Source organism: Phaethon lepturus, unplaced genomic scaffold (genome assembly GCF_000687285.1).
Source record: "Phaethon lepturus isolate BGI_N335 unplaced genomic scaffold, ASM68728v1 scaffold9233, whole genome shotgun sequence".
Classification (NCBI taxonomy): domain Eukaryota; kingdom Metazoa; phylum Chordata; class Aves; order Phaethontiformes; family Phaethontidae; genus Phaethon; species Phaethon lepturus.
In genome coordinates, this window is record NW_010527025.1 from 112,076 (window position 1) to 124,569 (window position 12,494).

At 40.8% G+C, this 12,494-nt stretch overlaps 1 protein-coding gene across 1 annotated transcript in view; it reads left to right on the forward strand.

The window, feature by feature from the left end:
- LOC104617840 (potassium voltage-gated channel subfamily KQT member 1-like) overlaps positions 1–8,290 on the forward strand; it is a 22,568-nt gene extending 14,278 nt beyond the window's left edge. Inside the window, exon 7 of the mRNA XM_010283267.1 lies at positions 8,145–8,290. Within this exon, the coding sequence (XP_010281569.1) occupies positions 8,145–8,290 (146 nt within the window). The remainder of the gene's footprint in view (positions 1–8,144) is intronic.
- The last annotated feature ends 4,204 nt before the right edge of the window (positions 8,291–12,494 follow it).

Below are 12,494 nucleotides of genomic sequence, written 5' to 3' on the forward strand. Positions count from 1 at the left end.
GAAGGCGGGTGGCCGTGGCCGAGGGCAGGCAGCTGCAGGCACCCGCGTGCCCACACCCCGATCCGTGGGGACAGCAGCCAGCTCTGGGCCAGCGCAGAGCCCAGCCCGAGCCCCTAAACCCCGCTAAGCAGCAGCGGCCCAAGTGTGTGCGTGTAAATACGCTGATCCGGTCCCTCGGAGAATGTTGAGCGGGATTACAGCGGCAAATCAATTTATCTGCGGTGACCAGCCTTCTCTCTTTTTATCCTGAAACATCTGTGAATGACTAGTCAGCCTACCCTCAAGAAACCTGGCCGCGGCTGGCTCGCTACCAAAACCAAAATCAGAAACAGTTTTTCCAGATAGGCACAGCTGTGTGTACGCGGGGTGTTAATCCGCACGCAGAGCACTGCGTGCCAGGGCTTTAGTTCGGGGTGTGCCCAGCAGCTCGATCCAGGAACCAGCCCGCAGCGCACTCAGGAGCTTCTGGATGCTACGTCTCCTCTTTTCTTTTCACCGCTTTAATTGTAGCTTGGCTATAAATGACTGTAATGCTAACTTTTTAGACTATAAACGACTTGGCTGTAAATGACTGTAATGCTCTTTTTCAACCTTTTGCTGACCGTTGATTTAGATACGACAGGCACAACTTGCACTTCTCAGGTAATCAGCCAGGCTTGTTGCTTGGCTGCCCTAAGGCAATTCAGTCTTAAATACGGGCACTGCACAAAATCATCCAGAGTAAAGGGCTAAAATTGGCGGTCCCTGGACTCTCACCAGTCCTTTGTGCCTACATACCAGATTCCTCCAGACGTCAGTAGGTCCTGCCTGTGGTCTGCCGGTCCCAGAGCAGCATAACAGAACCCAGATTTACAAAAAAATTTTTAAAACCGTTCTGAGCACTAAACATTATGCTCTATTCTCTGTTAAGTTGTTTTAAAAATAGGACTTAACCTTCTGCAATGATTTGGACACTTTAAAATTTGCCTTTTAAGAATAGTTATAGCAATCCAAAGCAATTTTCTGGCTGTTCCTTCTAATATACTCAGAACAATTCCTGTACTTGACAGGAAGTACAGTATTAATATCAGTATTGCCAAGGTCACTACTAGCATCTTAGAATAGTCTTCTTCAATTATATGGAACATTAGGAGTAGTGTTACCTACTACTAAATTTTAAGTTGTAGAGATTTAAATGGAGATTTCTGTTTATGCAGAAGATATACAGTAGTGAGACATGTGACAGCTTTTAATGTGAATCCAACCATTCTGCAAGACAATATTCATTCCAAGCATATGCACATTTTGCATGCTTACAACTAAAAATGTGAACCCTCGTACTCTGTCTTAGCACTGACCCAAAGAGCAGCACGCAGAATTTGGAACGTGCAGCGCAGCACTGAAGAGAGAATCATTTCACTTTTTCAGATTTACTTTATAAGCAGATTGCACCACTTTTTAAGTCAATTAAAACCAAATCTATCATGTGAAAACATCTACCCTAAAGTAGATGCTACTGTGCTGCTTGAGTTGCCTACTGGAAATCTGAAATGATCTTGGACACCGAAACTGAAAGGAAGTTCTCTTTGCACAGTTCTTTTGAGTTCTGGTTATGGTGATTTGGTTTTCTGTCTTCCATCTACAATATCTTTGATTGTTAAATGTGTAGATCCCATGCTCAGTAAAACAGTAAGGATGTGATCTATTTTGATATGTTTTTTCACTGTGAGTGCCAAGTATGAAACCTTTAAAGAGAAGTCAGTGCAAAGGCTTTATTTAAAAGCTTTCAAAAAGTGGTGGAGACCTGTATGTTACAACATTTATATACGCAGTATGACATTTTCTTCTGGCTTAATAATTTTCTGTAATTGTTTCACCAGAGTATTGATTCTATCCATGCGTGTATTAGAAACCAGTTTTGCTGGAACCCTGTTATACACAGTCCAGAGGAACAGAATGGCCATTGATAAGTCTAGGTCTAGTTACTAATTTTACTCTTGCTCTTTCCTGCTCTTGCTTTCTGATCAACTAATAGTTCCCCGTTGCAAAAGGTTTCATATCTAACTTATTTCTCCTGTTGATTTGCTAAAAGAAAAAAAAAATTTAAATTGAGTTATATATTGCAGAGGAATTTCACTGTAATGTTCATAAATTTGATGCTTCGTTGTACCACAAGGTTAATTGTAATCACACCATTTCTAACAATGAACTCCAAGCCCATCCAACACAGAAAGGTTTAGGAGACGCTCCAGGAGCCCATTAAAAGTGATGGGAGTCTTTCCTTTGGCCTGGCAGGCTGTGAAGAAGGTCTTTTAATCAAACCACAAGGTAGCTTCAATGAGCCAACATTTCAGCCTTCCTTCATCAGGGTAGGCAGAAGCATTAAGCTTTATCAAAGTTGTATGCCTTTGAAGTGCTTTTTTCTTTTGGTTAGTGTGATACGGTTTTACTCAGCAACACAGTGTGTTACATGACAGCATTTCTGTCATAAATGGAGGTATAAAGCTATATATGTGTGTGTGTCATTATTGGACGCTCCATATTTACCATCCTAAGAACATGTATTACATAGGTTAATATTTTACTTAGAAAAGTATTATCTCATCTACCTCTTCCTGGGTTCAGAAATACCAGGTCTCATGTTGACAGCTTGTTCACCTAAAAGAATTCTTCGTGTGTGGCCAGTCTTCCAATTTTATGTGAAAGATCTGCCTTATCTAACACAGGATCAAACCTTGGTGGGTTTTTTTGTCTATTTTTTATGGCATTCTGTAGCCTGTGGGAACAGTTACTCTGCTTCCTGCTGTAACATAGCAATTAGTACAAACTTCGAAAAAGGCCTTGACCTTTGATGGCCTTCTTGCACATCAGTGTGTAATGACTAGGGACATTTTGGCTTTATTTTTAATTGAATAATGATGCTGAAAAATGCACGGTAGAAGACTGACTTAACAACCATCTTATGAATTTCTGACCAGTACTGGAAACCATGATTAGAGGCATGAGTCAACATTTGGAAGAGATGGCTTCAGAAGGTGGCTGATGTGGAAATATTCAGCATTTTGCAGACTGAGTATATCTGAGTCAGTTCAGGTGTTGAATATTGGCAGCTTCTGCAATAGTGTGTGAGGATTTTCCTTCCTGATAGCTAGAAACAGAAGAAAAATGTGGGTTTGGATTGAAATTTTAAAATATATGCAAATCAATAAAAATCAAAACAACCACCACCAAGCAGTTACTCATCTTGTATATAGATCTTGCAGTAATGCAGAAGTAATAACCTGGGGGATGTGGAGGAATATTGAGGCATGTGGAAGATTAAGTATCACTATTAATTTAATCCTTAGTCTTTTTCCAGATGCTGAAGAACAAGCATACGGAAGCAATTTTGGTGCTGAACTTTGTGATGGAGGGTGCCCATTTTCTATAAATTGGACTACAACGAAGCACATCTTTCATCAATCTAGGTCATTAAGCAGCCTTAAAATTTTAATAGCTTTACTATCACCAATCTGATACTATTTCAATGGGTAAACAAAGAAAAACTGCAGATTTCCATTTCCAGTATCCTATGCTCTCCATCTCACTAGCTTCGGTGAAATAAAATTATCAGACACACAATGTTAAAAATGAAAACAAAAAATAATTATTTGTAGGATTCACTGCTGCCAGAAGGTTTGGTAGCCAGAATAGAAACAAACTGAGAGACAGATTAGGCAAAGTCGTGGAGAAGGGCTTGCTTGAGGATTATTAAACAGGATGTCTGGATGTAAACTCTGGTTTAACAAGTCCTTTAAACACTGGTCAGTGATGAGTTGGTAAAAAGAGGAGAAGCATGACTTTATGTACATGTGCTTTCTTACACGCTTTTTTTAAGGTTCTGCTACAAGCCTTGCACCAGAAACAAGATAACTGGGTGAGATAACCTTTAATCTTGTTCGATATAGCCCTTTTTATGCGAGGCTGTTATACACAGCTGCTTGCCACTGGATTTGGTCACCCATGCAGCCCGTTGCTGTACAGTGTCTTAGACCTGATCTGTTTACAAAAGCTGTGCCAGCAGACCACTATGCCTGTCTAGAGGATATTCATGTGGGTTTTTGCAGCACTGCGCCATGAAGTTCTTTGGAATAGCTTTCACTTGCATCCATTTGTTAGCATTTTATCTGTTTTATCTAATTTTATCTGTTTGAAGATCATTAGGTCCTACTGCAGCACAAATGAAAAACAAGCAATTTTTGCGTTAATGTTGAAACTGTTTAACATACTCACTCTAAAGCACTATCTATAACCTGTAGGCTATTATCTAGGCACAGTAGCTTAGATATAGTTACAGACCTGGCCTACAGAGCAATGTTGCAAGCTATCATGGTATTTTATGGTCTGTTTCTGTAGTGTCAGCTCTTGGATCACAGGAAATGTGATGATATTTTAAAAAAACCCTAAACACAAACAAAAACCAAATCTAGCATCTGAACTTAAATAGCCTCAGATGGTGAGGATACTGCAGCTCATCAGCTTATTTGCAGGAATTGAGAATATACACTCAATCCCTGTAAAATAAAGTCGAACAGGACAAAATATTAAGTCTCTATTCTAGAGAATAGTGACTGAAGTTAGGTCGAGGTAGCACACAGTTTCTGTGCTAGTGTTCAAAAGCAGTGGCTAATTAACGTCTGGTCATTCAGTCACATGCAGTCATCTGTGATACTCCTCTACAAATTTTATTAAAAGCAAAGCAGCAGAAGTGAAATACCCCTAAAGAAAAGGCTTCCTGTTTAAGTGAGTTGCTATAGATTTTACCCCAAATTTCTAATGCTTCTGGATGCAGGCGGTGGTTTGGAAGGCAAGCGCAAACCTTGCAAAACAAATACAAATTGTTTTATATATACTTTTCTTTTTTTTTTTTTTTTAATCTTACTGATTTCTTCCCTGTTTGGGATCAATGATTGATTAATTAAAAGTCATTGATTAATGACTTTTGAATTCTTAACACTGGCAACAGCTGCATGCTTGAGATCCGCAGAGCTGTCTACTTGCTGGCTAAGGGCAGAAATCCCAGAGGAATTCTAAGTAACATGCAATATATCCTATAAATTAGGAATGGGGGGGAGGAAATGGAAGAATGAAATAATGCGTTACCAGCTGATAATCTTTTCAACAATTTTCAGACTAGTTGCTGGTTTGGGGATCAGCTATTTGTGCTTATATTTGAGTAGGTATGCAGGTAGATATAAGGTCTTCAAATTGACATGACTTGATCTTTTATTAAACCACATAAGGCTTGTTTTGTCTGGCATTCAAAGATAAACCCAAGCAAGAGTTGAAACATAGCCTACATCATTCTTGTGCATAGACTGTTTACATTTGACATGGAATGGAAATGCATGGTGAATATGCTGAGAGAGAATGTGGAACAGTTGAATGGACTAAATACCCTGTGGAGAAGGGATCAGAGAAGAGGGATTTAAGTGAACAACACATGTGCACAGTGTGCTACACAGAAGACTTTTATTTGTCTTTCTTACAGGTTACAGGAAAAGAAATGACCATAAGATCATATCTGCATTTTATTTTTGTGCGTGTGTGTTGCAAACAAGTGACCAAAAAGCATCTAACATAAATGGCAAATTTTGGTTTTGATACACTAGGATGAACCTCTACTGAAGTTAGATGCATCAAAGTTAAAATTGTTCCTTGTCAAAGATCTGTTTTGAAAATGATCTTGCCAGAATTAAAATATTTTATTTTCATTTGCAGTTAAGTATCAGGGAGGAAAAGCGTGTGGAGTTGAAAGGACTTATTCAGGCTGCAGTCTTTTCAGGTTGGAATCTATTCAGCTCTTGGAAAAGATTCAGAGTAGAGGAAGGTATACTCCCTTTCTTACACGAAGTCCATACCTTCTGTCACCCTATCTGCTTCCTCGCCCCACCTCCCAAAAAAATAAAATTGCAAAACAGAAATGATCCTGTGCTGGCTAGATTGCAGGAAGAGAAAGAGAAGGAGCCTTTGCTGTCTGACTCCTACTTAGAGCGATGGGAGTCAGAGGGAAGATAAGAAGAAAAATAGGCAGTCAATAAAAAGTAGAATATGAACACCTGGTTCGAAGTGTACCTACCCCTCCTAGAGCTCAGGAAACAAAGATGGCAAATACAGTTTCCTCAAATACTTCTCTGTCCCTGTATCCTACCCACTGGGGTTGTGGCAAAATCACAATCTCTCTATAAGAAAATCAAGATTTGCATTACTTCTATAAACATCTAGAACAAGTATGATTACGATGACTTTTTACAAGTCTTTAAAGTATCCCACTGTCTTAGCAGTTAGCAAGTACTCGTGTCACAGGTACTCTTTCTATCTCAAAGTAACCGATGCTACGCTTGGTAGCTCCAGTGATCAGCCAGCAGCCCAACCTGGCAGAGTGTGATTGCCCTTGTATGCCATGGGTGTGACAGTCTGATGAGCTGCCTCCCTTTAGGATGGACCTTCTTTGTGGTAGCTTCGTTAGGTTCATCATAGCATGAGAGTTCCTGCTCTGACAGACTAAAAACACAAAAATAGAGAAAAGAAGGGCAAAAGAAAATATTGTTTCCCTCTTTTACAGCTAAGGTGCAGCAAGTGTCTTGCCCGAGGTATCACAGTGGCATCTGTGGCACAGCCAGGAATTTAACTTAAGGTGTGTCTGGGACTTAACCACAAATCAGCATTCCTTTTTGATATTGTCTTTAAAAACCCCTCCAGTTTTGAATAGTTATATTGGCCAGTGCAATGTTCAATGTAATCATAGCCCATTAATACTAAAACCATCCAGTACTTGAGAACATCATATATAAACACATAAACCACACCAACCCAGCCAATGTAAATGTACTGGGACTATTTCAGATGGTAGATTTTAAATCGTCTAGAAATTAATCTCCTAACATAATTTTGTAGCCCAGGAGCCTAGGGGTGGAGAGGACTGAACATGCTTACATGACACAGAAATTTGTCCTATGTATAGATAATTACGCATGTAATACTTAAAGCTAAACAAACTATATTAAATGCTATATTTGCACAGTCAAGCAGAGAGAAATATTCAAGTGAGTTCAAATATTCATGTACGTTTCTATTTTAAAAGTCTTGGATCCAGCATTGCTCACCATTGACCCTTCTCCGACATCTGTTAATCTTGGGTTTATTTCAATTTTTTTCTCTGTCTTTTTTGAACAGATGACTCCACTTAAATCAGCACTTGGTTTCCATTAGACTGATAGAAGGTGATTCACTTAGTAATATGTGCATCTTTATCTAGTTATGTCCCAATAGCCTTAATATATCAAGGAAGCTGGTGTGATTAACAGCACTGAAGGCTTTGTCAGACACTACACTTGATAAATACTACCCTTTGTTCAGCTGTAGGAAAAGAGTGAATAAATACATTGCTTTCAAACTGAAAATGTGTACAGCCTTATAAATATTCTAAAATTATCCCTATTGGAAAAAAAAATGTTGACAGTAGAAGTTACATCTACATATATGTCTGTGTTTGTACACGTCTACCAATCCAAGTGTGTGGGTTGGCTCTTCGCCCTGCCTGGGCTGTCCTTTTTCTGTTTTATCATTTCATTATGGAGCCACCATTTGTGTGTGATTTTCCTCCTATGCACTTGAGCTTTGTGCAGATTCTTTGACGGTTCTTTGTCTCTGGTTGTCATAGCTTATCTGTCCCAGGGTAGCTGGATATGTGGGTATTAGTTGTGCCACTCTAGTTAATGTTAGCAACAGAGACATCTGACTTGGCTTGATTATTGTGTATGATAATCCTGCCAAATGAGGCAGTCAAAACAAAATCCCCAAGAGTAAAACATATTCAAAATGTCAGCTTGAATGGAGATGGGGTCTTTGCTTCATCGTAGCTGAAATTTTCTGGAAACTTTCCAGTTGTGCCACCAGTGTCTGTGATTGCATGCTGTGGTTGCCAGGATACCTGATTTATCCTTTATTCTGCTACTCCCCAGTTTCTAGAGAGCTTTCAGAGAGAGCTTCAACCGGAGGAGTTTTACAGAAGAACGCCCTAGAAAGCAAATGGGCAAGTATAATTTTTCCTACCTCTCAAACAGAGACTGGCTGAGCCATTATCATGGATCCTCTACCTCTGTGTTTGTCTCCTGTTACGTTAGGGAGTTTTGGCCAAGCTTTGAGGTCAAATAATCAGTCCCACAGAGATGCCGCCAAAAACTCTCAGCGAAATTTTGGTAGCAGAAGTGACTGGGGAGGAACATGGTGCCCCTCCACCGATGCAAAGGAGCAGCAGTTCCCGCTGTAGCACTATCCATATACCCTTCCCTCTAACATGGCAGGCACGCTGGCCCAGGGCCCAGAGATCCATCTAGCAGGGTTTGGGTGGCACTGCATCCACGCCTGGGTTTTTAGCTTGGGCATGATACTTTGCAGAGGTCCAGCTGTTCCTGGTTTAAGCTTGGGCAGCACTGGTTCAGCTGTCTTTGCAGCACGCTTTTCATTGCGGCCAGCTTGACACCATGCTCAGAATGAATGGGAGGTTCACAGGCTGCTCCAAGATAGGGACTGACAAAGCTGGTTTTCAATCCGCGTCCTCTCTGCGGAGGAATTTCTGAATCTCATGACAGCTAGAAAAAAAGGCAGTGGAAAGTAATTTCCTTTGCATAGAGAAAGGGGAGGAGGAGGAGGATGGTCAGTTAATGGTGCTACACTTGAGAACCAAAAGGGCAGTGACTGTCCTGCAAACAAGGTCACCTTCATTTTGTTTTCTGTGCAGTGGCTGTACAACTTCAGTGAAAAATCAATCATGGATCATCATACCAGACCTGAAACGGAACGAGAACTTTTTTTGTTGTTGGTTTGGAGTGGTTCTTTTTGGTTCTGTCATTGGTGGTAGAGAGCCCAGCTTGATGTATATTAGTTTGTGCCAAGTCCAAACAGATAGTTTCCATTTTTTTCTCCTGTCCCTTTGATATTTATTATCAGTGAACACACAGGCCAGCTGTCATTCAGTCCTGAGATGGCTGCTGTAATAAAAACCCGATCAAGCACAGTGGACATGCATAGTGGTTGTTTACAAATGCTTCACTGATTTTCATGACTACAGGACGGGCATCTTTTCTTTCCACTGCTGGTGGAAGGGCTGCAAGATAAGGGGACGAAAGCAGCAGCCTTTACAACTTCGTTTTTATTGTATGGCATAGCCGAAGGTATAATTAAATTAGGACACAAGCAAATTCATTAGATCCATCAGACTGCTATATCTATATTGTTATTCAGATAGCTACATGTTAAAGGACTGCAAATTATACTGTGAAAGAAAGCCCTAAAAACAATTGACTTTAATTTTTCCACACTGAAGTTCCCCATCTGTACGTCCCCCACACCCTTCCCAAGAGAGGCTTGTGCTAATTAATAACTGTGAAGCAAGTAAGTGTTAAGCTGGTAAGTGCAGCAAAAAAGCTTAGAGAAAAATGAATTGTTCTGTCTTCAGAGGCACAAAGATGCACTCGGGGAGTTGAAGTCTTTGGGTCTATGGCCTCTTTGCAGTGCAGAAACATTATAATGTAATGGAATTAGTCCAGCCCCCACCTGATAATAATTTAAGTTCATTTTTCTCTCCAGCTGCCCTGTATTTCTCCACAGCTTTGACCTGTATCGTAACCTTGAATAGGCATCTTCACCCCTCCCGGCTTCTGCTCCCGGGTGAAGCCCGGGGTGCTCATCTAGGCTGTAAGCTCTCTGAGCTCCAGCCTTATCATGTGTTTAGATGGGACCTTTCAGTCTTCCAGTGGTGCTGGAATTTGGACGTTATCAATGCCAAACAGCAAAATAGTATTCAAGCCTGGAAGGCTTGTGTATTATAGATGCCTAGGCTTTTAAACATAAAATATGAACAATGTAAATATAGCAGTAACAGATCAAAACATAGGTGTTTTCTATGGTAGATAAGTAACTAGTAGATAGCTAGTAGTACTCTAAAAACAGTAAAGAACTTCAGAAATTGTCATAGAAAAATGCGGATTCATCCATTTTTGTAGTATGATTGTAGTGGGTTTGGCGGTGGGGAGGAAACCAGTTACCAAGATGAATTATTAGAGGGATATTGGGTTAAATATAAGTCCAGAAAAATGCAATTGCTACATATGTAGTACTATTGAAAAGTTTTTGTGTGATGTTTTGGTGACTGTTTCTTCCGGAGGAGGAGAACCTTGGAAAGGCAGGCAGGATAATGTTAAATTGAGATTCCTTCTGGTACAAAACTTAAAAGTCTACTATTAATTCACAATGAAAGTGAGTATTTTGAGTAATTTAGATGACTTTCTTAACAACATTTAAGTATTTCTTCAGAGTAAATTGATGTCTGCAGAGTAGGGTACATACTGGTCACACCCAGAAATGCTTTCTTTTTAGGCCACAGGTAGAAAAGTGTAGGAACAGTGCCAATATTTTAGTCAGCAAAGCATCCAGAAAGCCCTTGGAAGAATATGGTACCCATCAGTTTAAGAGATAGCTAAATTTCTTTTTGAAATGCTCTAAGAAAGCTAACAGAAATTGAAGGTGGTATGAAGGTAAGGGTAGAGAATGGTTTAATCAGAGGTTTAATTAAGGATAAAATTGTATTCGCTAAGCTCAGCTGGCAATTATCAGTCAATAACTCATGCAACAGGGATCTTCTCTCCTTTCTCTGTAGTTTCTACATCCTCCTCTCACTGCTGAATAGCTGTCCCTCGCAGGAGGCTGAGGGAGCTGGGGCCTCCTCGCTGGGCTAGTGAGTACCGAATCCTGTGACATCTGTGAACTTGCAGCAGCTTGAACCTTGCTTCTAACCTGGATCCCAGAGTAGCTGGAGGGCATTGTGAAAAAAAAAAAAAAATGGTGCCAACGAAAAAAAATTCCTTTCCAGTTTCAAAAAAACTGTCTGGTAAAGTGTCAGAGTACATCCAAAAGCTTCTTGGGTGTTGTTCTGATTCTCAGTGATGAAGAAGGTAGAGGGTAACCTTGGAAGCACGCAAGAGGGCTCTCTCTGGCAGCACAGTGTGTGTGCACATGTGTACAAATGCCTGTTTACCTCTAGCAAGCCTTGAGCTCAGAGAATTGCAATCTTTTCTGACCCCTGTTTTAAACCCAAAGAAGCAGAAGACCTTTTACAATGCAAAACCCCATTTTCTTCTGCTTCACCATAGAAAATCCCCGTCTACATTGAAACTGAGACGTTTGTACTCCATAGTAAATAATAATGAGGATTATTGTAAAAGACTCAGGTTATTTCCACCCTTCTCCTAAGCTTTCTTGCATTTCATCATAGGTTTGTTTTGTACCAAAATGAAGCTGTGAGATACACACACCGAACAGAAATCAAAGGCGTGCTTTCATCGCAGTCCTGAAGCTAATCGGTTGGCTTGCTGCTGCAGGCATCTGCAGGCACCTTGTACTGTAGTACGGTAGTGTGATGACTTTGGAGGCCCAGCTATTTTAAATCATAATGGTGAGACAGTATGCATGCTTTCTTTCAAAAAGCCTGGGCAAGCCACGCTGGGTTGATTTTCTTGGCACACTATGTACCTGTAATTTTGTCTTATACTTTGTAATGTAGGTATCTGGGCATAGAATCAAAAAGCTCCACTGGATATATAAGAACTTTTTATTAAAGAAAAAAAATAAACAACAAACATTCTTTGCTTTTAGATTGCTAATATTCCTTTAGCAGCTATAGGTGTTTAAGAACAAAGAAAGTTACTGGGGAAACAAAAGGAAAAAGAAACATTATGGTTGTGGGGGATGTTTTTGGCAGTGGTTTGTTAGCGAATTTTTCTACCATGATTTTGGTCCTTTGCTAGTATGCTTACAGTGACTGGATTACTCAAGACAGCTAGAAAGAAGTGATAACTTCCATAAAAAACCTGAAAAGCCATGCATGTGCTGTAATAGTGGTCAGCTGAACTGACTTAGAGTACTGAGGGAGCTGGCGGAGGAGCTTGCCAAGCCACTCTCCATCATTTATCAGCAGTCCTGGTTGACAGGGGAGGTCCCAGAAGACTGGAGGCTTGCCAGTGTGACGCCTGTCTACAAGAAGTACTGGAAGGAGGATCCGGGGAACTACAGGCCTGTCAGCCTGACCTCCGTACCGGGGAAGATTATGGAGTGGTTCATCTCACAGGGCATGTGCAGGACAACCAAGGGGCCGGGCCCAGCCAGCATGGGTTCATGGAAGGCAGGTCCTGCTTGACCAACCTGATCTCTTTCTATGACCAGGTGACCCGCCTAGTGGATGAGGGAAAGGCTGAGGATGTTGTCTACCTGGACTTTAGTAAAGCCTTTGACAGCATCTCCCACAGCATTCTCCTGAGGAAACTGGCAGCTTGTGGCTTACACAGGTTTACTCTTTGCTGGGTAAAGAACTGGCTGGATGGCCAAACTCAGAGAGCCATGGTGAATGGACTTAAATCCAGTTGGTGGCCGGTCACAAGAGGTGTTCCACAGGGCTCAGTTTTGGGGCCGGTCTTGTT